Source organism: Brachyhypopomus gauderio, unplaced genomic scaffold, assembly GCF_052324685.1.
Source record: "Brachyhypopomus gauderio isolate BG-103 unplaced genomic scaffold, BGAUD_0.2 sc56, whole genome shotgun sequence".
NCBI classification, from domain to species: Eukaryota; Metazoa; Chordata; class Actinopteri; order Gymnotiformes; family Hypopomidae; genus Brachyhypopomus; species Brachyhypopomus gauderio.
The window spans coordinates 2,517,144-2,545,116 of record NW_027506879.1 but is presented as its reverse complement, the minus strand read 5'-3'; the positions used below and the strand labels follow the sequence as shown (position 1 = coordinate 2,545,116).

The 27,973-nt window shown below is 40.8% G+C and overlaps 2 protein-coding genes across 8 annotated transcripts; one reads left to right on the top strand and one right to left on the bottom strand.

Moving 5' to 3' along the window:
- Positions 1-366: 366 nt before the first annotated feature.
- Positions 367-14,073, bottom strand: LOC143488817 (synaptosomal-associated protein 23-like). Of its 3 annotated transcripts, XM_076987738.1 has the most exons (9): positions 13,911-14,073; positions 13,706-13,735; positions 9,968-10,067; positions 8,468-8,509; positions 7,096-7,144; positions 6,844-6,961; positions 5,537-5,704; positions 1,215-1,359; positions 367-1,115 (listed from the first exon to the last, which is right to left on the bottom strand). In XM_076987738.1, exons 2-9 carry the CDS (start codon positions 13,714-13,716, stop codon positions 1,056-1,058), a joined length of 693 nt encoding a protein of 230 aa, XP_076843853.1. In that variant the 5' UTR covers positions 13,717-13,735; positions 13,911-14,073; the 3' UTR covers positions 367-1,055. The 3 variants fall into 3 exon arrangements, with proteins under 3 accessions (XP_076843853.1, XP_076843854.1, XP_076843855.1); XM_076987739.1 differs by lacking the exon at positions 13,706-13,735 and having other exon boundaries at positions 13,911-14,071; XM_076987740.1 differs by lacking the exons at positions 9,968-10,067; positions 13,706-13,735; positions 13,911-14,073 and adding an exon at positions 9,625-9,881.
- ccdc28a (coiled-coil domain containing 28A) lies at positions 13,222-27,973 on the top strand. Of its 5 annotated transcripts, XM_076987743.1 has the most exons (7): positions 13,222-13,302; positions 13,497-13,669; positions 18,731-18,885; positions 20,391-20,554; positions 20,911-21,065; positions 23,485-23,507; positions 25,826-27,973. In XM_076987743.1, exons 3-7 carry the CDS (start codon positions 18,755-18,757, stop codon positions 25,878-25,880), a joined length of 528 nt encoding a protein of 175 aa, XP_076843858.1. In that variant the 5' UTR covers positions 13,222-13,302; positions 13,497-13,669; positions 18,731-18,754; the 3' UTR covers positions 25,881-27,973. The 5 variants fall into 5 exon arrangements, 4 of the variants coding, with proteins under 4 accessions (XP_076843858.1, XP_076843856.1, XP_076843860.1 ...); XR_013124534.1 differs by lacking the exons at positions 13,222-13,302; positions 13,497-13,669; positions 23,485-23,507; positions 25,826-27,973 and adding exons at positions 14,461-14,606; positions 23,972-24,061; positions 24,157-25,819; XM_076987741.1 differs by lacking the exons at positions 13,222-13,302; positions 13,497-13,669 and adding an exon at positions 14,461-14,606.

Sequence of the window (27,973 nt, the reverse complement as noted above, 5' to 3'; positions counted from 1 at the left end):
TAGTGTAATGACTACATGATGTACAAATAAACAGAATCAATTTAAGGACACATAACTCATTTTAGATCATTTTTACTACCACAGAATTTTCACCTCCATTCCTGTGACTAGAGGACCTGTTCAGAACACGAGTTACCTTCAGACCCTGCAGCAACATCACACGTTCACATTTAAATTCCGATTCAATTCCTTTTTCATACCAGGTGAACTAAGATTTAGTCTAAAATGAAGTTTATACATCAGATTATAATGTGGTTTCTTTTATTACTCACCCATTTAACAATAAAGCACTTCAAAGCTTCATGTACATGCAGCCCAAATGCAGTCCAGAGTCAGTAATTAATTACGCCACCAGAACAACACATCTCAATTTAAAGTCATCAGTTTTGCTTTATTAGAAATAGTTTTATAATTACCAATAGGAACTGCTCATATTATGTGAGAATAACCATAGATTTTTTAATCCCAATATTACATTTTACAATTACAAAAATAATATGACAAATCAACACAGCTTTGTTTCACCGCAGACTGACACTGCGATAACCATATTACACTATTAATATGTAATTATTTAAACATCATTCTCAAGACCTTGCCCTTTCATAAATACGAATACAGACATCAAGAGGTGTAGGGATATAAAAACATGACAGAAAATATTCAAACTTGGGGGGTTAGAATAGGCTCATAACAGCCTGTGTGGGCACAAAACCAGAAACGTGAAGATGGAAAATGGAACTTCATGGAAAATGAACACAAAAGAGAAGAACCAGCCACACTGTTAAAACTACATGTGTGGGTAGAACATTGATAGACAAGACAGCAGAACACAACTACATGTTATGTATAGCATTCACATATAGAGGCAAATACCTGATTGTTCAAGAGGCGTGTGTTCTATTTACAAAATATCATCCAAACGAAGTTAAAGGCACAGGTGGCAATGGAAGATTAGAGAGAGAGAGAGAGAGAGAGAGAGAGAGAGAGAGAGAGAGAGAGAGAGAGAGAGAGAGGGGTTGAACTCTTCATCCCTGTTTGCAGAGGTTCCTTCTCTACAGAAGCTTGTTGGCTCTTTGGTTGGCTTCATCAATTCGAACTTTATTCATTTCAGCCTGTACACAAGAGATGAGAGAATGTTGTAAATATGTTTTCCTGCGCACTGTAACCAGACGGAGTAGGTGCTGTATCCAGGTGCTGCACGCAGGTCGTACTTTGTCATTAATGCGGTCGATGGTCTTGTTCTGCTTGTCGATCTCGTTGCCCATGTCCAGCGCCATGGTCTTCAGGTTCCCGATGATGCCGCCCACCTGGTCCAAGTTCTCCTCCATTTCTACTTCCCGATCATCATTTGTTATCCTGATCAAAAACAAACAAAATCCAAAGAAATACAGCGCAGATAATGTAATTTTTCACACACTACGTGTCTGCTGACTGTTGAATTCAAAGCTCAATCTTATTATTTAGTAATGCATCTGTTGATAACAGAGCTGGTTATCATCACCTCAGTCACACAACAGACCCGTTCGGATCACACTAGTGTCTCAGGGTGCCGTCCATAACGAAACATCTGTTGTCAAGTTTCTGCTTGTGTTGAGCAGGGCTTAACACACCAATAACATAGAAGCATAGCAAACGGCTCTTGTATGTGCTATGGGGATTTTTTACGTGTTGTCCTGTTGTGAGAGTACTCTGTGGTCATTTGTTTTTGTCTCCTAGTGTTTATCTCTGTGTTTCCCCCCCTGCGGAGCTGGTGATGCACTAGATGCGACTTTTGTGACTTGTACAATGTATGACAGTCTTTCATTCACTAATTCATTCAAACGGGCCTCTCCCCTCCACTAGCTAGCTGCCCATGTGGCCTAGGCGTCATACTCGACTCCGACCTATCATTTGATAAATACATAGATAATACTACTAGGATAGCTTTTCTACATCTCCGCAACATTGCCAAATTAAGAAATGCATTATCACAGGATGATGCAGAAAAATTGGTGCACGCCTTTGTTAGCTCCAGATTAGATTACTGTAACTCACTACTGTCAGGATGTTCAAATAGGAATTTAGATAAACTTCAAATAGTTCAAAATGCCGCAGCCAGAGTTCTGACCAGAACTAGAAAATTTCAGCATATCAGTCCAGTCCTATCAGCCCTGCATTGGCTCCCAGTTAAATTCCGTATTGATTTTAAAATTCTATTATTAACATATAAAGCACTGCACGGGCTTGCTCCTGAATACCTCCAGGAACTTATTTCCTACTATGAACCCCCACGTCAACTAAGATCACAGGGTGCTGGTCTGTTATTAGTTCCACAAATTAACAAGGTAACAGCAGGGGGAAGAGCCTTTTCTTATAAGGCCCCCCAGCTTTGGAATAATCTTCCTAAATGTGTCCGGGACTCCGACACAGTAACAATCTTTAAGTCTAGGTTGAAAACCGACCTATTTAGTTTAGCGTTTGATAATTAATATCCCCCCTTAGATAAAGGTACAGATCCAGGGGTTCATAGACGAAGGGTTTTATGGTAGACTGGGGCGCTGGTGCTGTCGTCCTGTCACTGCTAGTGGTCACTCAAGTTTGTTGACAGTGCAGTGGACGGATGCCATTGTCTCAGAATGCCCCCAAGCCTATGTGACCTTCTGGTTCTGCCTTTTTAGCTAGGCTGTAATAGTTTAACTTAATGCCGGAGTTGCTGCCACACTCCAGAAATGTTTATAATTTTATCTGTCCTATATATGTCCTCATACAGAGCTAATTTTCCCTGTTTTATTTTTTGCACATGGCTGCCCGCCTGCTTGAGGAAAAATGAGATGAGGAGAGACAAGCGATCCATCCAGTGCCAGCCACCTACTGCCTGACCGGATGAGCCTACACCATGATGGACATTACTATATCTTTTCCTTTTCTTTATTTCTTTCTGTTTAAATTGTTGTTGTTGTCATGGTGACCGGTGTCGGCCAGAGGAGGATGGGTTCCCCCCCTGAGTCTTGGTTCCTCTCAAGGTTTCTTCCTCATGCAAAAAACTAGGGAGTTTTTCCTTGCCACTGTCGCCTTTGGCTCGCTCACTGGGGGCTAGGACTCGGACACTTGCAAAGCTGCTTTGTAACAATAACTGTTGTAAAAAGCACTATATAAATAAAATTTGATTGATTGAATTAGCTATGACAGCCAACACACAACTGTTTAGCCTCCATTTAAGATTATTGTTCATGGTTTTTATTTTGGACTGCGAGTAAAATAAGTAGATTCGTTGTCCTGGCCCTTCCTGCTCTGATTGGCTAAAGCTCGGCCTTCTCTTTGTTTAGGACTGAGTTGATTAGCATAAGAAGGTCAGAGTATGAGAGCAGGACACCGTACTTCAATCCAGAGTGAGAAGTGGATTCTCATCAAGTTGGAGCCCAGGACTTTTCTCTCGCTCCAAGATCACTCGTCCTGCTGCACATGGTAGAGGCCTGGGACTGAACTGCACTATATACAGTATTTGTGCATTTGTTCAAATTCTGAGTTTTCAAGCATACATTTCAAGCATACACAAAGTTATAAAAAATCCACAAACCAAAAGCAATTTTTGTCTTTAACTTGAGAGAGAATGAAGAGTGTGCACTACACAGCTGGTGTACGTATATAGTGTGACATGATGATGGTGTACGTATATAGAGTGATATAAGGATGTATGTGTGTATATATCCAGCACTACACGGCTGGTGTACGTATATAGAGTGATATAAGGATGTATGTGTGTATATATCCAGCACTACACGGCTGGTGTACGTATATAGTGTGACATGATGATGGTGTACGTATATAGAGTGATATAAGGATGTATGTGTGTATATATCCAGCACTACACGGCTGGTGTACGTATATAGTGTGACATGATGATGGTGTACGTATATAGAGTGATATAAGGATGTATGTGTGTATATATCCAGCACTACACGGCTGGTGTACGTATATAGAGTGACATGATGATGGTGTACGTATATAGAGTGATATAACAGGCATGAAAATGGGTCAGGGGTTAAAAAGGTGAGAAGACCGGGGGGCGGGGCATGTGACGTCATGGGGATACGGCGATGGGGCGTTGACATGTGACGTCATGGGTATACTGCGACGGGGGGTTGGGGGTGGCTGCTGGTGTACGGGGATACAGCGACAGGTGATGCCAAATATTACGGAGCTCGTAAGGTGACGTCATGTAAAAAAATATAATAACGCGTGGCCACGACTTACTAACGCGTGCGAACAAGATAATTAAGTATTACTTTATATAAAGCCAGGTTTATCTTCCTTGGGCAGTCAGTTCGCGAACATCCCTGGGATCTGCTTGCTTTGCTGTGAAAAAATAAACTTTGTTGCCGCGTGTGAAAGGCGACGTTAGTATCTCGTTCCCACGCGTTAATAAGTCGTGGCCACGCGTTATTTATTTATTTTTTACATGATGTCACCTTACGGGCTCCGTAAAATATAGTAAAATCCATTAAAAAAAATTTTTTGACTCATGTCAATGGATTCAATGTAAACGCAATCCGTAAACGCAAGAAGCCGCTTTCGCCATTCCGGATGGCTCAGTCAAAACCATTACGTCTTAATGAACCAATAAATACATCAGCAGGCGAAAATTATTGTAAAAATACCAGGTTTACGTGTTTTTATTTTCTAACATGAGCTAAAGCACAGGGTAGACTCAAACGACAAGAGTTTACAACTTCATCTTCAATCTTTTCAGCCCTGGCGCGAATGTTCTCCTCACACGTCCCTGGATTCACCAGTTACAACTACAGACACACTAAAAATAAGAAACAAGATTTTTTTCATGTCACCGTTAACTACACGGGGTTGACGCGAACTTAAATAGGTAGATAGATGGGCCTATTATCACAAGAGCTTGTGGTTAGATCTGACAGTGTTCAACGCTGTAGCGAACGGCAGTAACTTTGTTTTACCGCAAAATATGAAAACGATTGAAACCATTAATAACCCGATTAAATCCACCCAATTAAAAATGTACGATCTGGTAAACGTAGTGGTAAATGTACGATCTGGTAAATGTAGTGGTAAATGTACGATGTGGTAAATGTAGTGGTAAATGTACGATCTGGTAAATGTAGTGGTAAATGTACGATCTGGTAAATGTAGTGGTAAATGTACGCTCTTCTGACTTGTCCGCGGTGTAGCACTAGGTCCTGCTTCTCGTCCCGCTTAGCAGTAAATGAAGAACAAAAGAATGAAGAACGTTGGTAAGATTGAAACGCTATTTGGCCTCTATGATGGTTCTGGGCGGAAACTGCTGGCCACTGTCATTGAAATAGCCAATTTCGGAAGTGCTCTGTTTGCTAATTAAGTCAATATGATAATTAAAATATAATCTCCCGACCCCCCCCCCCCAACAAAAAACTCCTCGGATCTACACGATTCACGCAGGTCACCCTTTTCAACTTCAAAACGGCGAATTTCGCCGAAAGGTGACAGATTATCATGCCTGTATAAGGATGTATGTGTGTATATATCCAGCACTACACGGCTGAAGCACCTCTTGATGTAGGGACCAGACGCTGCCACTGGAGCCCCAGTCTGGCCATTGTGATGACTGGCTGGCTGGCTGGACACCACACGGGCCTCTGCTCCCACGCTGCTGGTGTCATCACTCCCAGTAGCCCAGGTCCGCTTGTAGCGTCCATCGTGTTCAATGGACCTCACTCTGACAGGCACACCACTACTTTAGTTTGTGATTTTACTGTGCATGATTATTATATTGTGTGTTTTTGGTTCAGTCCCTTGCATCCTTTACTTCGCTCTCTTAATGTCTTACATAGTAAATGTTCTGTGTTACTTCATCACCAGCATCATAGAAAGGACAACAGAATCTTCCTTCAGCCTGGTTCGTATGTAGAAAGTAATGTGTGGTTCTAAGAGTGCACCGTGTGGTTCTAAGAGTGCACTGTGTGGTTCTAAGAGTGCACTGTGTGGTTCTAAGAGTGCACTGTGTGGTTCTAAAGCCTGGTTTATACTTTCGCGAGCGACCGTAGCGCGCGGCTCCGCCCACCTCGCGCGACCCTGCACGAGCGGTGTAGGCGTTTATACTTCCGCGAACGTCGCAAGCGTCGCTGCAGTGTTCTCCGAAACGATAGGTGGCGATAGGTAGCAGTGGAGAATAAAAAACCCCTCCAAAACCGGGGAAAGAACATTTTTATCTGACCAGAGACCGTATATATACACATCAGGCATCAAACGTAATTATGGCTTTGCAGTGTTGTCCCAAACGATACGTTAACAAATACGAGCCTCTTGTAATTCCAGGACGAAACATGAGAGAACGTGAAGACGTTAGACGTCTGGGCGTTTTGAAAATAAACAACCATTAAATAATGTGATAAAAAAGCTAATTTTTTCGATTCATTTAGAGTATATGTATAAATATTTAACTTAATTAAGTTTAACGTGCTGGGAAATATTGAAATAGTCCTTTAAAGTGACGTACAAGTGCTTTAATTCCACCTTGTACAGGTGTATGAACCCGGCAAACATGACTTTGTCCATCGCGCTGTAGCGCGGCGCGCGTGTAAAGTTACAAAATTCGAGAGGTGCACTGTCGCGGCGCGAGGCCCTCGCGCACGTGCGGAGCCACAGCGATTACGTCATTTTCGCCGCACGGAACCTCGCGGCGCGTCTTGTATAAACCAGGCTTAAGAGTGCACTGTGTGGTTCTAAGAGTGCACTGTGTGGTTCTAAGAGTGCACTGTGTGGTTCTAAGAGTGCACTGTGTGGTTCTAAGAGTGTACTGTGTGGTTCTAAGAGTGTACTGAGTGGTTTTAAGAGTGTATATTGTTCATGGCTCACCGATCGCAGGGGCAGACACACAGGCCGCAGCACTTGGACAGGTCAGTCAGGTTCTTGTCTGCCTGTTTCATGTCCTCATTGATCTTGTCCATTCCCTGTTCCACATGCCGCAGTTGCTCTGAGCAGTAGATTGTGAAGGAGACAAGTGCCTCAGAAAGCATGGAGAACTCCCTCATCTGCTTCAAGGTTTAAATGTAAAGTTCTTGGAATAATGATTTGATCAAAGATACATATATTCAAGGTTACACTCACCTCCCTGCTGGTCAAGCATTATCATGGTTTTAACCCCCGTCTCCTTACTCTGAAATTGGAAGGTACTTGTGAAAACATGACCACTTCCCCTTCACAGTTACACCATAGGGGCAGTGAGAACACACACACACACACACACACACACACACACACACACACACACACACACACACACACACACACACACACACACACACACACACACACACACACACACACACACACACACGAGGGAATATGAAAACATTGTACTCTGGCCTCAGGCCACTAAGCCAGTGAGTCTTGTTGCCATGTAGAAGAGTGGTCAGAATTTTTGAAATATGATTATCATATATATGCTTTATTTACAATTAACAAACACACTTCAGCACTACCAACAATAACAACAAAATCACATGCTTTGAAAAAGTAAATATTTATTTGAAAACCTCACAATAAGAACACTGACTATATGAAACCTGACAGCTAGCCAAGCTTGTGAGGTCATTAACTGATCGGCCGGCGCGGGGTTGTTCATTAGGATCGGCCGGCGCGGGGTTGTTCATTAGGATCGGCCGGCGCGGGGTTGTTCATTAGGATCGGCCGGCGCGGGGTTGTTCATTAGGATCGGCCGGCGCGGGGTTGTTCATTAGGATCGGCCGGCGCGGGGTTGTTCATTAGGATCGGCCGGCGCGGGGTTGTTCATTAGGATCGGCCGGCGCGGGGTTGTTCATTAGGATCGGCCGGCGCGGGGTTGTTCATTAGGATCGGCCGGCGCGGGGTTGTTTATTAGGATCGGCTGGTGCGGGGTTGTTTATTAGGATCAGCTGGTGCGGGGTTGTTTATTAGGATTGCTGAAAGCAGCAGGCGTGGTCCTGAATATTGTTTCCTGAACGACTTACTCCCAAGTGTTCTGAAACTATTCATACTCAACAGAGTCCTCATTGATAAACAATATATTTTATTGTCAGCACAGCCACTGACTATAAAGCTATATTTAAGCAAACAAGCCATCACAGTAGGCCACAAAACCACCCACAGAGTTAAAGAGGTCACTCCGCCAACATTTCCCACAGGAAACATTCATGTTAATACATTATGTAGAATTTTATTTAGTTTGTTCTGTGTCCAATAAAACAGGATATGAATCTTGAACAAGAGCAAAACTCTTTGTAGTGAAAGAATTCAGCACTGGTCTGGTAGCTTGTTAGACGGAAGAAAAGAAAAAAGTTCCCAAAATGTGGACTGATGTGGCTATGGGCACAGGCAACAGGAAACACTGACCCTGGTTCAGTTAATGAGAAATCAAGAGTGTCTATGGATACAGTGACCATGGCAAATCCGGATGCAGTTTCAGTCTTGAAGCTGAACCAGTGCTCTGAAAAGTTCTCACCTCCTCTGCCAACTGCAGCATTCGTCTTGTGCTCTCCAGAGACTGTAAGAAGAATCAAATCAGGTGTAAGCAATCACTGAAGGACAGGTGTGCTTTTATATCAACTCGGGCCTTAATAAAAGACGAGTAAGGTGATTTCCAACCATACAGAGCACAACTTTAGTGATAATAACCCTACCACTCATCTACAGCTTCGTATAGTCCCTTCTTGGACAGTGAGAAGCACAGTGAGCCCAGTGAAGATCTGCAGGAGAGCTGCGTTTCTCCAGAGAGGCTGAGCCATGCAAGGAGCTGCTTCACCACACACTTCACCCTCAAACTGAGGCTGGCCATGGTTTAAAAAAAAACAGCATGATGTATACATACAGCCTCCCAACATGCGTCTCCTGTCCCTACCACAATTAAGATGTTAATAACACTGAACACACAAACTGTTAGTTATTATTGTGTAACAATACTGAAACATGGTACTGTAAAAATATAAGATTGGTTTCCTCAAACATTGGATAAGCTTGGTGGGCCCACTAATACCACCTAACTGTTGGAGTAACTCAACATATGGAACAGTTAATTCCCCTCAGATAACACCTGTGTTCATTAGTGCTTCTCTTACACATTTAAGCTGCAACACAACCTGCAATTACTTTTTAGTAATTACATCTGCAGGCATAGCTGATAATCCAACCAAACATTCTTCCTGAACAACAATTATGAAATGATTGATCTTAAAATGGCTGGCTATAGTTCTTAGAAATGTATACTGACATTTTCACAAACAAGCCTCAATTGTGCTTTAGCTGTTGCTTTTTGACATGTGTGGCTCCAGGATGTGAAAGGTCACTCTTCCCTTCTCAGAAGAGTTGCCCTGGAATTACCACAAAGCTTACAACTACAGCAGTAACAGAAAAGCAGAGGAAAATAACCCGTTATCCAGGAGAGCAGGAGGAGATCTAACCCCACACTGAGCTGGAACGCTAACTGAGCGCTACCGAGGAGGAAGTGGGGAAAAAAAACAACAAAACAAACAAAACCACACTGCAGTTCCTGGTTTTAAATGGAATTATATGCATATGTTACACTCTAAAAAAGAAAGTGGTCATTTTGTTGAAAACTAAAATTTCTATTAGAGGTGGTTACATTATGTTTCATTAGTTTACCCCATGTTGCCTGAGCTGTTCGTCATGGGCTGAAGAAGTCTTTCATTCTGTTAGTAGTACCCAGCATGGTTTATGCACAGCAGAAAAAGATCATCTCAGTCTCTCGGAAGGCACAGAAATAAGAGAAAAATGCAGAAAAGGGAAAAGCAGAAGGATAAAGTTAGAAAGCTCCAGAACAGAAGTACTAAGATTATCAGTACCAAAGATGATTATCTAAGAAAGTAGGAAGAAAGAAGCAATGCTAAGATTAGAACAAATAAGCGTTCTCACAGGAAACACACAAGGAGCGACCATGACACAGCCTGTTCTGAACATCCTTCACTACATGGTGGCGACCATATACCTCATCAGTCAGCTGGTTGGCCCTCGTCGTCATATCCTCCACAGACATGTCAGCCATCTTGCTGCCGTCAACACTGGCACCCAGCTCTACACTCTGGGGTCTGAGGATTCAGAATGGAGAGATACACATTGAGAGGATACACACAGAACAAAAACAAATCTCCAAAACCACCTCTTACACGAGTGGCAAAGGACGGGAGCGCTGTTATAGTCCTCGTACAAAGGACGGGAGCGCTGTTATAGTCCTCGTACAAAGGAGCAGTAACATTTCGTATTCAACATTATGATTAGTCCCCTTGTCTTGGGTTAGCTCAAATTATAGGGTTAAAGACATCAAGAAGAGATTTCTCCCGTAGTACAGGGCAGGAAAGAAACCCAGAGAGGCGACCTCTCTGACACACTCCAAACACATCAATACATTTCTTACTAGTGATATTTAGTCAAATTTCCATTATTGTACAGCAGAAGAGAATATGTTCAAATCACATATTTGAAAAGTTCCAATCTGGCTTTAGGCCCCATCACAGTACTGAAACAGCATTAGTTAAAGTAACAAATGATCTCCTCCTTGCATCAGATCAAGGCTATGTATCACTGTTAGTGCTTCTTGATCTTAGTGCAGCTTTCGACACAATTGATCATAGGATCTTGCTAGAAAGGTTAGAACGCTGGGTTGGAGTCTCAGGCACAGCCCTTTCATGGTTTAACTCTTACTTGACAAATCGCCATCAGCCAAGCCTGATGACAAACTCAGTCTAGGAAAAATTGAGGCCTGTGTAAGAGATATAAAATGCTGGATGTCGCTAAACTTCCTCCAACTAAATGAGGACAAAACAGAAGTTCTCCTTGTGGGCCCTAAGGCCGCAAGACAAAAAATTCTAGATCTAATGCTTAATCTTGCAGACTATCCCATTACACCTGGCACAGTAGCCAAAAACCTAGGCGTCATACTCGACTCCGACCTATCATTTGATAAATATATAGATAATGCTACTAGGATAGCTTTTCTACATCTCCGCAACATTGCCAAATTAAGAAATGCATTATCACAGGATGATGCAGAAAAATTGGTGCACGCCTTTGTTAGCTCTAGATTAGACTACTGCAATGCACTACTGTCAGGATGTTCAAATAGGAATCTAAATAAACTTCAAATATTTCAAAATGCCACAGCCAGAGTTCTGACCAGAACTAGAAAATTTCAGCATATTAGACCAGTCCTATCAGCCCTGCATTGGCTCCCAGTTAAATTCCGTATTGATTTAAAAATTCTATTATTAACATATAAAGCACTGCACGGGCTTGCTCCTGAATACCTCCAGGAACTTATTTCCTACTATGAACCCCCACGTCCACTAAGATCACAGGGTGCTGGTCTGTTATTAGTTCCACAAATTAACAAGGTAACAGCAGGGGGAAGAGCCTTTTCTTATAAGGCCCCCCAAGCTTTGGAACAACCTTCCAAATTGCATACGGGACTCTGACACAGTCACAATCTTTAAGTCTAGGTTGAAAACCCACCTATTTAGTTTAGCGTTTGATAATTAATATCCCCCCTTAGATAAAGGTACAGATCCAGGGGTTCATAGACGAAGGGTTTTATGGTAGACTGGGGTGCTGGTGCTGTCGTCCTGTCACTGCTCGTGGTCACTCAAGTTTGTTGACAGTGCAGTGGATGGATGCCATTGTCTCAGAATGCCCCCAAGCCTATGTTACCTTCTGGTTCTGCCTTTTTTTAGCTAGGCTGTAATAATTTAACTTAGTGCCGGAGTTGCTGCCACACTCCAAAAATGTGTTTAATTTTATCTGTCCTGTATATGTCCTCATACAGAGCTAATTTTCCCTGTTTTATTTTCTCCACATGGCTGCCCGCCTGCTCGAGGAAAAATGAGATGAGGAGAGACAAGCGATCCATCCAGTGCCAGCCACCTACTGCCTGACTGGATGAGCCTACACCATGATGGACATTACTATATCTTTTCCTTTTCTTTATTTCTTTCTGTTTAAATTGTTGTTGTTCATGGTGACCGGTGTCGGCCAGAGGAGGATGGGTTCCCCCCCTGAGTCTTGGTTCCTCTCAAGGTTTCTTCCTCATGCAAAAAAACTAGGGAGTTTTTCCTTGCCACTGTCGCCCTTGGCTTGCTCACTGGGGGCTAGGACTCGACACTTGTAAAGCTGCTTTGTGACAACAACTGTTGTAAAAAGCGCTATATAAATAAAATTTGATTGATTGATAGATATTATGAAGGCAGAAATCCAAATTCACTTGCTTTAAATATTCCAGCCATGAAAACAACTTGCATTAAATGTAATAAGATTTCTGTTTTAGGGCCCAATCATATTCATTTCCTGCAGGCAGCTGTCTGTACACATGTTAGAAATGTCACTCACAACAGTCCATGACATCTCAGAATGGGACATACAGCAGTAAGACACCTACAGCAGTGTTAAGAAGTACAAAGAGTACTGGCAATAAAAATAGTTGTGTTTAAGTTAAGTTATGATTGTTATATAATAAAAATCACAATATAGCCTATTTGACACTGCTAAAGAAGAGAATACGAAGAATGCCATTTAAGGAAAAAAATTAAAGAAAAAGCTTGTATGTAAAAACATAAATAGTGCTGCTGTGCAAATGACAATGTGTGTTTGATTACATTTTTATTATGGGCTGTGTGAGCACACTGACCACACTTGAAAAAGACAAATGTGTTATAAAATAGCAATTGGTCATTGTTTCTGCACAAGGGTCTATGTTGACACATACACAGAGTGCAATAATAACAATAATAATGACATTCTGCATACATCATGCACATCAGATCAAAGATAAGAGCTTAAAGTTTCTTCTGCTGTTCATCTATATTCTGTTGTCTTTCATATTTTATATGGCATAAACATGAGAGGCATGCCGTATAGATACAAATAAAAGACTTGTACGCATTTATACGCTTGCTGAACAACTTGGTACAGTCGCAATTTGTTAGGCTCGACTTAACTTCCATTCAGTGGGAGTCAACAAACACTTATGAAGCTTATGCCAAATATAATTTCTTTGGATTTTGATGGTTCTGTAGTCTACCACTTAAAGTACATACTAACTCAAAATGCATCACAATTTACTATTCAACTTATTAGCCTTCATCCACACATATGCAAACTTGCACAAGCATCAGCCTATCTGATGACTCAGAAAGAAGGAAATGCATTTCCAGTTTTTCTCCATAAACTGGTTTTCCAACATCTTGTTTCTCTGCACTTACACTGGATACGATTCTCTCACACAAACACTATTATTCAACAACATAGTGTAATGTCCTCTATATTCCAAGAAAGGTTAGTCAAACTAAGCAACTTGGACTTTGTATAAGGTAACCAGTATAATGACAGTAGCTACGGGTATAATTATTATTCATTATTAAGTTGATAAATTAACAAATACACACAACAGCTCGTTCATTATCCTACAGAAAAGTAATACTCGCATTACTCTGGTGTTTAAAATGAAGAAGACTAAAACGTTTCTACAGTAGAAGAACCGCAGAACCGCCACCCAGCACCACCTGACGGGGCAGAACCGCCACCCAGCACCACCAGACGGGGCAGAACCGCCACCCAGCACCACCAGACGGGGCAGAACCGCCACCCAGCACCACCAGAAGGGGCAGAACCGCCACCCAGCACCACCAGCCCAGCGGGACGGGTGAGTTCCCACGCGTGTCCGTATCTCCATACTCACTGCGCACTCATGATGTCCGCCGTCCTGGAGCTGCTGAAACACAGTCAACAGTGACGCGCAGAGCTCGCGCTCAGCCGAAGGGCGAGACTACAGTGCACGCGAGCTAGCACACCGGCTAACAAACTAGCCAACCAAGAACCGAGCCAATGTAGCTACCAAAGTTCCTCTTTACCACATAACAGCTTCATAGACTAGGGATACTTACATGGGGATGTTCAGACAGACTCTCCCTTTAGCCCCAAAGTTAAGGTACGTTAAGTTACGTTAGGTTATGTTAAGTTATATAAGTTACGTTATGTTATTTGTTAGGTTTGTATTCGCCGTGATCAGCAACTTCCCAAATTCCTTCAGACAGACGTCATCAGTGCGCATGTCCAATCACGTGACGCGTCACCACACGCGCACGCTCAAATTTCAGCAAATTATTAACTGACGCAAGCGAGGAAATACATTAAAAACTGGCACATTAGCCTATAACATTTGAATTACATTTCTTTTATTTTAACCAACACAATACAAGCAGAAGGTCAGTATAAAATAAATAATTACATAGTTACATTTTTATTTTGTATTAATATTAAATAATAAAGTGCTTAAGCACACATGTCTTCGAGTTAGTTAATTATTTTTAGTACACCGTATTAATAACGCGCTGGAGATAAATACGTAAATGTAAAGTTAATTTACGTCTTAATTTACAAAAATGACGTTATGACGACATTTTATACGACAAACCAGGAAGTGAGGTTTGTAAATCCGGAAGTAAACATCAAGAACTTTTTCGTCAGTGGAGGCTTTCGACTGCGTCGTGATAGTTGCGATTTGTTAACACTTTCCAGCAATGTTCACACACGGTACGCCTTCGGTTTAAATCCTGTTAAACGTCCACAGGGGTGAAAAGGTAAACAAAAATATATTTATTTCGTTGATATGAATTGTTTGCTCTCCAGCTAAGGGGTGGGACACCTGAGACGCGCGTTTGCAATAAGAGCTACTGCAGTTGTGTTATAATATAACAGGAGCTACTGCAGTTGTGTTATAATATAACAGGAGCTACTGCAGTTGTGTTATAATATAACAGGAGCTACTGCAGTTGTGTTATAGTATAACAGGAGCTACTGCAGTTGTGTTATAATATAACAGGAGCTACTGCAGTTGTGTTATAATATAACAGGAGCTACTGCAGTTGTGTTATAATATAACAGGAGCTACTGCAGTTGTGTTATAGTATAACAGGAGCTACTGCAGTTGTGTTATAATATAACAGGAGCTACTGCAGTTGTGTTATAATATAACAGGAGCTACTGCAGTTGTGTTATAATATAACAGGAGCTACTGCAGTTGTGTTATAATATAACAGGAGCTACTGCAGTTGTGTTATAGTATAACAGGAGCTACTGCAGTTGTGTTATAATATAACAGGAGCTACTGCAGTTGTGTTATAATATAACAGGAGCTACTGCAGTTGTGTTATAATATAATAGGAGCTACTGCAGTTGTGTTATAATATAACAGGAGCTACTGCAGTTGTGTTATAATATAACAGGAGCTACTGCAGTTGTGTTATAATATAACAGGAGCTACTGCAGTTGTGTTATAATATAACAGGAGCTACTGCAGTTGTGTTATAATATAATAGGAGCTACTGCAGTTGTGTTATAATATAACAGGAGCTACTGCAGTTGTGTTATAATATAACAGGAGCTACTGCAGTTGTGTTATAATATAACAGGAGCTACTGCAGTTGTGTTATAATATAACAGGAGCTACTGCAGTTGTGTTATAATATAACAGGAGCTACTGCAGTTGTCTTATAATATAACAGGAGCTACTGCAGTTGTGTTATAATATAATAGGAGCTACTGCAGTTGTGTTATAATATAACAGGAGCTACTGCAGTTGTGTTATAATATAACAGGAGCTACTGCAGTTGTGTTATAGTATAACAGGAGCAACTGCAGTTGTGTTATAATATAACAGGAGCTACTGCAGTTGTGTTATAATATAACAGGAGCTACTGCAGTTGTGTTATAATATAACAGGAGCTACTGCAGTTGTGTTATAATATAACAGGAGCTACTGCAGTTGTGTTATAGTATAACAGGAGCTACTGCAGTTGTGTTATAATATAATAGGAGCTACTGCAGTTGTGTTATAATATAACAGGAGCTACTGCAGTTGTGTTATAATATAACAGGAGCTACTGCAGTTGTGTTATAATATAACAGGAGCTACTGCAGTTGTGTTATAATATAACAGGAGCTACTGCAGTTGTGTTATAATATAACAGGAGCTACTGCAGTTGTGTTATAATATAACAGGAGCTACTGCAGTTGTGTTATAATATAACAGGAGCTACTGCAGTTGTGTTATAATATAATAGGAGCTACTGCAGTTGTGTTATAATATAATAGGAGCTACTGCAGTTGTGTTATAATATAACAGGAGCTACTGCAGTTGTGTTATAGTATAACAGGAGCTACTGCAGTTGTGTTATAATATAACAGGAGCTACTGCAGTTGTGTTATAGTATAACAGGAGCTACTGCAGTTGTGTTATAATATAACAGGAGCTACTGCAGTTGTGTTATAATATAACAGGAGCTACTGCAGTTGTGTTATAATATAACAGGAGCTACTGCAGTTGTGTTATAGTATAACAGGAGCTACTGCAGTTGTGTTATAATATAATAGGAGCTACTGCAGTTGTGTTATAATATAACAGGAGCTACTGCAGTTGTGTTATAATATAACAGGAGCTACTGCAGTTGTCTTATAATATAACAGGAGCTACTGCAGTTGTCTTATAATATAACAGGAGCTACTGCAATTGTGTTATAATATAACAGGAGCTACTGCAATTGTCTTATAATATAACAGGAGCTACTGCAGTTGTGTTATAATATAACAGGAGCTACTGCAATTGTGTTATAATATAACAGGAGCTACTGCAATTGTCTTATAATATAACAGGAGCTACTGCAGTTGTCTTATAATATAACAGGAGCTACTGCAGTTGTGTTATAATATAATAGGAGCTACTGCAGTTGTGTTATAATATAACAGGAGCTACTGCAGTTGTGCTATAATATAATAGGAGCTACTGCAGTTGTGTTATAATATAATAGGAGCTACTGCAGTTGTGTTATAATATAACAGGAGCTACTGCAGTTGTGTTATAGTATAACAGGAGCTACTGCAGTTGTGTTATAATATAACAGGAGCTACTGCAGTTGTGTTATAATATAACAGGAGCTACTGCAGTTGTGTTATAATATAACAGGAGCTACTGCAGTTGTGTTATAGTATAACAGGAGCTACTGCAGTTGTGTTATAATATAACAGGAGCTACTGCAGTTGTGTTATAATATAACAGGAGCTACTGCAGTTGTGTTATAATATAACAGGAGCTACTGCAGTTGTGTTATAATATAACAGGAGCTACTGCAGTTGTGTTATAATATAACAGGAGCTACTGCAGTTGTGTTATAATATAACAGGAGCTACTGCAGTTGTGTTATAATATAACAGGAGCTACTGCACTTGTGTTATAATATAATAGGAGCTACTGCAGTTGTGTTATAATATAACAGGAGCTACTGCAGTTGTGTTATAATATAACAGGAGCTACTGCACTTGTGTTATAATATAACAGGAGCTACTGCACTTGTGTTATAATATAATAGGAGCTACTGCAGTTGTGTTATAGTATAACAGGAGCTACTGCAGTTGTGTTATAATATAACAGGAGCTACTGCAGTTGTGTTATAATATAATAGGAGCTACTGCAGTTGTCTTATAATATAACAGGAGCTACTGCAGTTGTCTTATAATATAACAAGAGCTACTGCAGTTGTGTTATAATATAACAGGAGCTACTGCAGTTGTGTTATAATATAATAGGAGCTACTGCAGTTGTCTTATAATATAACAGGAGCTACTGCAGTTGTGTTATAATATAACAAGAGCTACTGCAGTTGTCTTATAATATAACAGGAGCTACTGCAGTTGTGTTATAATATAATAGGAGCTACTGCAGTTGTCTTATAATATAACAGGAGCTACTGCAGTTGTGTTATAATATAACAGGAGCTACTGCAGTTGTGTTATAATATAACAGGAGCTACTGCAGTTGTGTTATAATATAACAGGAGCTACTGCAGTTGTGTTATAATATAATAGGAGCTACTGCAGTTGTGTTATAGTATAACAGGAGCTACTGCAGTTGTGTTATAATATAACAGGAGCTACTGCAGTTGTGTTATAATATAATAGGAGCTACTGCAGTTGTCTTATAATATAACAGGAGCTACTGCAGTTGTGTTATAATATAACAAGAGCTACTGCAGTTGTCTTATAATATAACAGGAGCTACTGCAGTTGTGTTATAATATAACAAGAGCTACCGCAGTTGTGTTATAATATAACAGGAGCTACTGCAGTTGTGTTATAATATAACAGGAGCTACTGCAGTTGTGTTATAATATAACAGGAGCTACTGCAGTTGTGTTATAATATAATAGGAGCTACTGCAGTTGTGTTATAATATAACAGGAGCTACTGCAGTTGTGTTATAATATAACAGGAGCTACTGCAGTTGTGTTATAATATAACAGGAGCTACTGCAATTGTGTTATAATATAACAGGAGCTACTGCAATTGTGTTATAATATAATAGGAGCTACTGCAATTGTGTTATAATATAGTAGGAGCTACTGCAATTGTGTTATAATATAATAGGAGCTACTGCAATTGTGTTATAATATAATAGGAGCTACTACAATTGTGCTTCATGTGATTTATTTGGTTTCAAGTTCTCAACATGCGTCACACCTCCGATTTTGAAAACCGATTATTACCTACATAAGAGGAATTTTGATTGTCTGATGCAAACAGTTAAAAAGGTGAAAGCATGTTACTGTTCAAATAGGCTGTGTGGTTTACTTACACACGACCTGTTTCTTTATCTAGTTGTGCAGCTAAATTAGTGGGTATTCTGCATTTGATTTGAGCTTTTATTGTACAGTTCGGAGTGTGAGCTGTTGTCAGTATGGAAGACAGGAGGGTTAAACGAAAACACCCAAGACCGTCGCCCAGCCAGACAGCTGCTGTTGGCCACAACAGGACATGCACAATCCCGAGCACGGGCGCGTACTCCAGTCAGAAGGCACGCTATCGCAGGTGGGGTATGGGCAAAGGACATAAGGTAAAACCAATTTTGATAATGTGTCCAGTGGCTATTTGAAATTTATTCCATAATGCTTATGGTCCTGTAGATCTCCATAATCTTTATCTTAACATTTATTGCCATTTTCCTGACAGTGTCTATCATAGGAAAGCTGGTCACCCTCCAGGCGTGCGAGGCAGAGATGAATAAGTGATAAAAACACAGAGTAACACTCAGTGTGTTTACATGAAGTAGACTGAGATCTGCAAGGAGCAGCTGGACAGGCTGTGTGGGAGAAAAGGGAAAAACTATATACAGCTCAAAAAATAAAGGGAACACTAAAATAACATCCTACATCTCAACTAATAAAATATTCCAGTTGAAAATCTTTATTACATAGTGTAATGCGTTGAGAGCAAAATAACAAAAATTATCAATGTAAATCAATATTATTATCCCATGGATGTCTGGATTTGTAATCATGCTCAAAATCAAAGTGGAAAATTAAGCGACAAGCTGATCCAACTTCAGTGGAAATTCCTCAAGACAAGTTAAAATGAGGTTCAGTAGTGTGTGTAGTCTGTATGACCTCCCTACAACGCCTGGGCATGCTCCTGATGAGACGGTGGATGTTCTCTTGAGGAATCTCCTCCCAAATCTGGATTAAAGAGTTAGTCAACTCCTGGACAGTCTGTGGTGCAACATGGCATTGGTGGATGAAACGAGACATGATGTCCCAGATGTGGTCGATTGGATTCAGGTCTGGGACGTGGGCCCACAGACCACCCTCATGGAGTCTGTTTCTGACAGTTTGAGCAGAAACATGAATATTAGTGATCTGCTGGAGGTCATTTTGCAGGGCTCTGGCACTGCTCCTCCTGTTCCTCCTTACACAAAGGAGGAGTTAGTGGTCCTGCTGCTGGGTTGTTGCCCTCCTACGGCCCCCTCCATGTCTCCTGGTGTACTGGCCTGTCTCCTGGTATCTGCTCCATGCTCTGGACACTGTGCTGACAGACACAGCAAACCTTCATGCCACAGCTGGCATTGATGTGCCGTCCTGGATGAGCTACTTCTGTCAGTTGTAGACACCGCCTCATGGTACCTCTATGGTGAGAGAACTGACAAAATGCAAAAGTGACCAAAACATCAGGATGATAACAGAGAAAAGGTCTGTGGTCACCACCTGCAGAATGACTCCTTTATAGGGGGTGTCTTGCTAATTGCCTCTCAGTTCTACCTGTTCTACCTGTTCCATTTGCACAACATCAGGTGAAATTGATTCGCAATCAGTGAATCCTAACAAGTTGGTCTGGTTGACTTGGAGTTACATTGTGTTGTTTAAGTGTTCCCCTCATTTTTTGAGCTGTCTCTCTCTCTCTCTCATATATATATATATATATATATATATATATATATATATATATATATATATATATATATATATATATATATATATATATATATATCAACAGTCAGAAAAGCAGCAACCTTAACCCGTGTTGTCTCATGTGTCTTCTAGAGTGGTGAGGGACAAGCCAAGGGCACAGGGTCAGTTAAGTAAGATTAGCCAGCCTGCACCCATCGTGCACTCCTTCCTCACAGACGTGTCTGATGTGCAAGAGATGGAGAAAGGTCTGCTCAGCCTCCTCAATGACTTCCACTCCGGAAAACTTCAGGCCTTTGGTGAGCTGCTATTTGTTCACCAACTATCCTGCAAGTGGCTTTTCATCTTGGGCCTTTTTCTTAAAGTAGAACAAATGACCAGATCTGGTTGATTTTTTACACTATAGTCATATTCTCGTGTATCTGCACTGCTTGCAGTTGTAGTGAAGCAACATTGCATATGCTAACTAGGAAAGGGCTGATATTCGGCAGCCTGCCTACAAACATGTAGATCTTGTCATACATTCTACTTTATATAAGGGTAATGCCATGTTTCTGAACACAATTGTCACAGACAATGATCACACAATCCAAAGTGGGTGCCGTGAGTTGTGTTTTTTTATTATCACCAGGCCAATGGTTCTTCCTGTTTCCAGGTAACGAGTGTTCCATTGACCAGATGGAACATGTGCGAGAGATGCAGGAGAAGCTGGCACGGTTGCACTTTGACCTCTATGGAGAAGTGGATGAAACACCAGAGGACCAGCGCAAGCTTGTGTGTGACACCAACATGGACAAACTCCTGATGAACGTGAGTGTGATGTGGCCTAGACAAATACAGCACAACTACATGTAAAGTAAAAATCAAAATCGATTCCCTCTTCTGTCAAACACTGCCAGAAAATATATGAGCGTTTGCATGACAAGCACTCCATCGGAGCGTGTATTCAGCACAGCAGGCAACATTGCCACCTCGTTTAGATTGTCCCTTAAACCGGACAAAGTGAACATGTTGGTTTGTCTTGCAAGGAATATGAAGACGGAAAAACAAGATATAATTCACGTAATTCGTGAATTATAACTTGTATAACGTATTATAACGTAATAATTCACGTTATTCATGTCATTATTAACAATATTATGGCCATAAATTACGTAAAGTATTTACTTTATGATGGATGAACTTTTTGTTCATTTAAAAGTGCATGTATTTATTATTTATTTATAAATTATTATTATTTTTTTGGGGGGGGGGGGCGGGTGGTTAACCGCTTCACCGCGGTGATACGTTGCTCTCTCACCGCGGTAAGAAAAAATCCATACCGTCACAGTCCTACTTAGATGTTCTTGTTTGTAGTATATGTTTTTCTTTATGTGTAATGCTGCGTATTCTATGACTTAGTTGTTCTGTTAGCCATGTTGTCCCTCGTATGTTTTCTTTAACAAACATTCCCGTTTACTTAGTAGTTCTTTGTTTTATCCGTTCTTCTTTATTTAATAAATTCAATGAAAACCTGCAATTGCATCACACCCGCCCCCTTGATACATTACATAAATATTAATAATAATGTTTGTTACTCATTGTCTTCAGTGCTCCTGAATGATTGACGTTAAATTGCTCACTTATTAAAGGGCCCATATTAGCTGCATGTAACGCGGTGGGAGTCGGGGTTGGACACAATCGCGATAAAGAGCTGGTACCTACTTTAACGGAGCTAGTCTCCTCTAAGTGAACCGCGCCCACACGGAGAGTGCGCGACTTACAAGGCATAGCGAGAACACATAAAACTGAAACACTAACAAAGGAATATAAGGGACCACAGTGATATGAAAGGAAAATGAGTTTATGTACATTCAGAATGTAGAAATAAATACAAGGTACTGAGAAAACACGGCAGAGACAAAGTATACGAGCACTACAAAATAACAAGTAACCAGTAACACCGAACCACTAGAATCTCACACAAGGGAAAACCATAAGAAACCAGAACCAAATACTCAGAAGCTAGATTAACAGATACGAACGCTAAGACAGACAGAGGGTTTGACAACATAACACGGAGCACAAAGCATAAACCAGACTACACTAAGAAAGAACACAGAAAACACTTTTAGGAGTAACTAAAGTCTAAACATACATAAACAAGAAACAGCTGAGACGGCAAACAAAGGCAGGACTATACAAAGAAGATGTGGCTGACAGGAGGAGGGTGGAGCCAAGCGTGACACTGCACCTGTTCAGGTTATTTAGGGTGTTTTGAAGAGATAGTACATCACATAGAAAGATAGAAATTACATGAATCTAGCACAAAGTAAACAAAAGATTGTAAAGGAATCCACTCAGGGAGCATAGACCCATGTTTATTGGTTAAGATACAACTAATCTGCCTTTTCATAAGTGAGCAGTTTAGTGTTGAGCACTGGATATTGCGAGTAGCGTGTCTATTACGTAATGCTTGCGTGTCTGTTTGTAACCACTATGCAGTTATCTCTGTAAGTATTAAGTCTCCTTCATCTCCTATCACTGTCCAGTCAGTCTCCATTCTTCCTGCGTCTCTACCTGTATGTCTACCTGTCTCTTCCTGCGTCTCTACCTGTATGTCTACCTGTCTCTTCCTGCGTCTCTACCTGTCTCTTCCTGTATGTCTACCTGTCTCTTCCTGCGTCTCTACCTGTCTCTTCCTGTATGTCTACCTGTCTCTTCCTGTGTCTCTACCTTCCCCAACACTCCAGTAAAAAGTCTTTCAGTCATTTTGGCATTGAGTGCAACAGAACCTCTTTACTCATTCACCATGCTGTTAGAAATGCTAAATTATGTATTGTGTCTTCACCTCAGTGAAACATTGTGGGACTCTTGGTGTGCTTCTTCTGAGTTCTGATGTGATAACTTTATGGTGTACATATATTTTTAACACTATTTAAAACCAACATATATATTTCAATGAGTCCTAAATGTAGTGGCAAATGTTTAATTTCAACTTTTGGGGGCAATGTAGTTCACTGCTCACACCACCCAACCTAACTACTTATATGAGCAGTGTGAACAGCAATTATTGGGGTGACGCCTCCCCCAACCCCTCGTCCTCCTACAATTATGCCTATGCTTAAATGTTTGAGGCATGTTTTTGTGACAACAAGTGTTTGAGGTCAAATGAAATAAATTTTTTGTTGTTTTACAATCTATTGATCTTTCACAGTTTTGTTTGATCTTTTCTCATGTTTTTCCCCAGCTGGAAGAGTTGAGTTCTTCAATGTATCCTTGCACAAAATTCATATTTTGATTGCTTTTCAATCAGCATTTAACATGACTTAAACAAATTTTAAGCCTCGTTATTTGTGGAATTGAATATATGCAGAACATAATTTTTTGTAAAACCAGCTCTCATAATGGAAACAAATGTAATTCAAGCATATAAATAATTCTATCCTTCTATACATCTATCCATCCATCCTCCTCTTGTCTTTCTCCTCTTCATAGCTGCACTCTTTTGCTGTTTGTCCATCACAACTATGTGGTTGGTTAGCTTTTACCATTTGATCAGTCTGTATCTGAAAGTCCCACAGGGTCTTAACTTGGTCATTATATGCTATCCTTTGGTGTGCATCCTACTTTGACCTTAGAACTTCTAGTCTGTACTGGGCATGGATGTATCTGGGGTTCTGCCTGGTGTGAGCAGGTTCCTTGTCTTGATGGCTTCCATTTCCTTCTTGAGACAGGTTAAGTCAGCAGGCTGTCTGATGACTGGTACAGTGTAGGTGTTGATGCCTGGATCGTGTTCTTCCCATTCAGCTGATTTCTCAGAACTTGTAGGTATTTGGCTTTAGCTGCTTTATTTGTGGTCATTTCTGGATTCCAGGGTCTTTGTAGCTGTCCTAACATCTGTTCTGCTCCATTCTGGTAGTAGAACTCCCTCAGTTCCCTCATCTTCCCCATCTGAGTACCATCTGAGTACCATCTGAGTACCATCTGAGTACCATCTGAGTACCATCTGAGTATCCGATGTGAATGACATTCCCATGTTGTTGCTGTACATTCTGGTGAGGTGTCTTGTTAACTTCTGGCATACATCTTAATGTCATTCGTGGTGACGATTTCACGGAGGAGGTCAGGCTTAAGCAGAACGGCAGAAGGGACCGGGCGTCTCCTTGGTGAATCCATTTTTCAGGCACTGAACAATAGGCTTTCTGGAAGGGCTGGGCGATATGCGAAGAAATCTTATCTCAATATTGTTTTTCATATCAGTCGATATCAATATATATCACGATGTAAATCAAATAACTATTTCCTTTATACCGTAGGGGTTTCACCTACTAGTCCTTTAAAGTAGATATAATTTGTTAATCAGTCTCATTAATTTAGAATCAGTCTCATTCTAATTATACCAGAACCACAACATTTAGTTATCAACTAAGGGTAATTAATGGTTTGTTATCTGAAGCATTTAATTATGAATTCTTTGGAGGTTTTGGCAACAACCACTTTTGAATGATAACACGGACAATTTGGTGAAAATAAATGATACATTTATTTACAACAAACTATTCTAAAACACATACAGCATCACCAAAGATCAGTATATTTACAGTGAAAACTGCATCTAGCACGTGTTTGTGTGTAGAAAGGGGAGGAGAGTAAATGTATGTTCGCGCACTCCGTGTATCAAGCTTGATAGAAGTAGTTTGGTGAATCTGTTGCTGTGGTAACGTTGATCAGTTGATGGTTAGATTGCATCGTAACTTGGGCTTGTTAATTAAGTAATACGACTTTCAGGGTCTGGAGCTGTAGGCGTGGACCATGGCAAGGTCTGGTGCTGTAGGCGTGGACCATGGCAGGGTCTGGAGCTGTAGGCATGGACCGTGCCAGGGTCTGGTGCTGTAGGCGTGGACCGTGCCAGGGTCTGGTGCTGTAGGCGTGGACCGTGCCAGGGTCTGGTGCTGTCGGCGTGGACCGTGCCAGGGTCTGGAGCTGTAGGCGTGGACCGTGCCAGGGTCTGGAGCTGTCGGCGTGGACCGTGCCAGGGTCTGGAGCTGTCGGCGTGGACCGTGCCAGGGTCTGGTGCTGTAGAACCTGCCACACCACAATGTAGTATTTACACGGAAATTATAATAACCATAAAGTGCAATATTTAGACAGAGAGAGATTGAGATATTGAGACTACAGCATGTGTACAGTCACAGGGAGTATAAGTCTTGTTTCACACTAGACCTACACCCTCAGTTTTGTTCTCTCATGAATTTGGGTAATGGCTGTAATTGATGGCAGGAAGGAGGGGTTGTGTCCTGGAGATCCTGAACTTTTAGCTACGCTAGTGTTAAGGCAAGACAGGTTTATTGTCTTATTATTTCATATGATGTATGAAAAATAAATGTATAATGGAATTACATCAAACTGACTCAAGAAGCATGCATTAAAATTGCATTGCTAATGTAAATTTTGTTGCTGTTTTTCTTACATTACTAACTGTTCTGTGTGTTTAACAATGAAGATTTCTTAAAATAGCTTATAGTAACTTTGTCAGTTGACCCTTTCATGCTTGTTTTTTTCTATTTTTCTTAACAATGATTGTCAAGACAAAAGTTGAATCTTGCAGATAGCCAAGATGCCCCCAGAACATCCAGCATGTGAACTGCTGGAGCTCAGATGGTGATCTACCTGTTGCAAAGCTGTGTGCGCGTGCACTGACGGAGCATGTCAAGTGACGTTAGTCAAGCATCATTACCACTGTGGAATTGTAAACATAAGATTGGCTCACGTGCACAGTTTAGTCTTTATTCACATATTTAAGGTTAAACCCAAGCAGTTATAATGATAATTAAAGTAATGCACTTCAAACTCACACTAGATTTGATGCAATGAAGTCTTGTGCAATTGTCTAAACTGAATTATAATGTTAGATCTAATTTGTGTGTGTGTGTGTGTGTGTGTGTGTGTGTGTGTGTATAATCATTTGTAAGGTATCTCTAATTCGCTTTATTTTACTATTGTTTTTCTTTTTCATTTATAAGCTTTAGATTTTCCATTCCGTAATTGACCATTGTACTTTAAGACGCAATAGTGAGACACTGTGTGGATCTGGAGCAGGTTTATTTTGCATTATTCCTTTAACTCTGTACCATGCAAATACTTGCCTTACTTTTGCATTTGACAGTATGCAGAGGAAAATAACTTTTACATTAATATTTTGTATAGTCAGTGTATAATACAGATGTATCTGCCTTATTTTGAGTAAATTTTTTTTAGATTCAAAATACAATTCTTTGAATGCCCATGGCTTATGTGACTTGATTTTAAAAATGTCATGAATAAAGGACAACTGTTTGTGCCACAACCTTCAAATCTTATTGTGTGTACCAAGCACATGTTGTGTGTACCAAGCACATGTTGTGCTCACGGTTGAGCGGATTCCTGTGGGCGTTTGTGTTTCTAAGGAAATGTGTGTGCACGTGCTGGCTCACAGAAGTTCCCAATCCAGTGTTAACAGTAAACCTTTGGCATTCGTTTAGCGTGTTAGGTAATATCACAAAATTATATTTTAACCACGTCTGAGAATGAAGCCCCCGTTCAGCATGGCCCAGTAGTCCAGGTCTGAAAACACAGCTACCTGGTTTAGTACCTGGATACCTGTAACAAACAAACCATCCAACCAACATGTAAGGGTGTGATAGATTTAAAACACTGATCGTAGAATAATAAGAATATAACCAGTAAGTGTGCAGCTTTTCCAAGGGAGAACAACTCTTGTTCTGCATTGGTTCGACCTATAGACAGACCAACAACATAAACACTTTCTTCATCTGGTCTTAAGAAGATGCTCTAAGTATTTCTTCAGTACCTTAAGTTGTTAAATGCTTGGCTGCATTGAAAATGAGGATCACCCTCAATGTGTGTGTGTGTGTGTGTGTGTGTGTGTGTGTGTGTGTGTGTGTGTGTGTGTGTGTGTGTGAATAACTGTGCTATACAAATAAATTTGACTTTGTATATCTCAAGGAAAATATAGGCTGCTTGATCTATTGAAATAAGTGACATCAAAGTTAAATAATTTTCTTGTCATCAGGGCTTTGATTGTCCTCCAGCCTGAGAAAACTTTGGTGTCTGTATGTTTTTGTGGAGTTTTCCTGGGCTGGGTGAATGCACTCCTCTGCAGTGGGTTGGTGACGGCATTTTAACAGCAAAAACTCCAGGTCGGGTGAGCAGTGCTTATAAACGGTCCGTATGCCGCTTCACGACGCGTTGTTTACAAACACACACACCCGTCCACCCTTAGCCTTACCAGAGGCTGCTGTGTGATCTCCACTGTGCACAGAGTGAGTCTCTAGCTGGATAGCGCTGTCCAGTACTCTTTCCGAGAGCTAGGTATCGGTGAATATCAGAGTGCAGCACTCTCTCGTCTCCCCTACCGGTCGCCCCCGGTTACAGCGGCAGCGGTCCTGTTTTTGGTCACATGATGTTCGTCCCTCAGGTGGGCGGGACCCGTGATCCGTCTCACCTGAGGGTCGTTTGTTCGTCTATATATGTCTTGTCTTTGTACCAGTTGACTGCTGGTTATTATTCCCTGAGACTTGGCGTGATCGCTTCCTTTTTAAGTTGCTCACCCTGCCCGTCACAGAAGATTTGTAATATTTATATATATATAGAATGATTGCTAAGTCTGAATATATGGAATGAAACCTGAGAATATGGAATGAAGTCTGAATATATGGAATGAAAGTCTGAATATA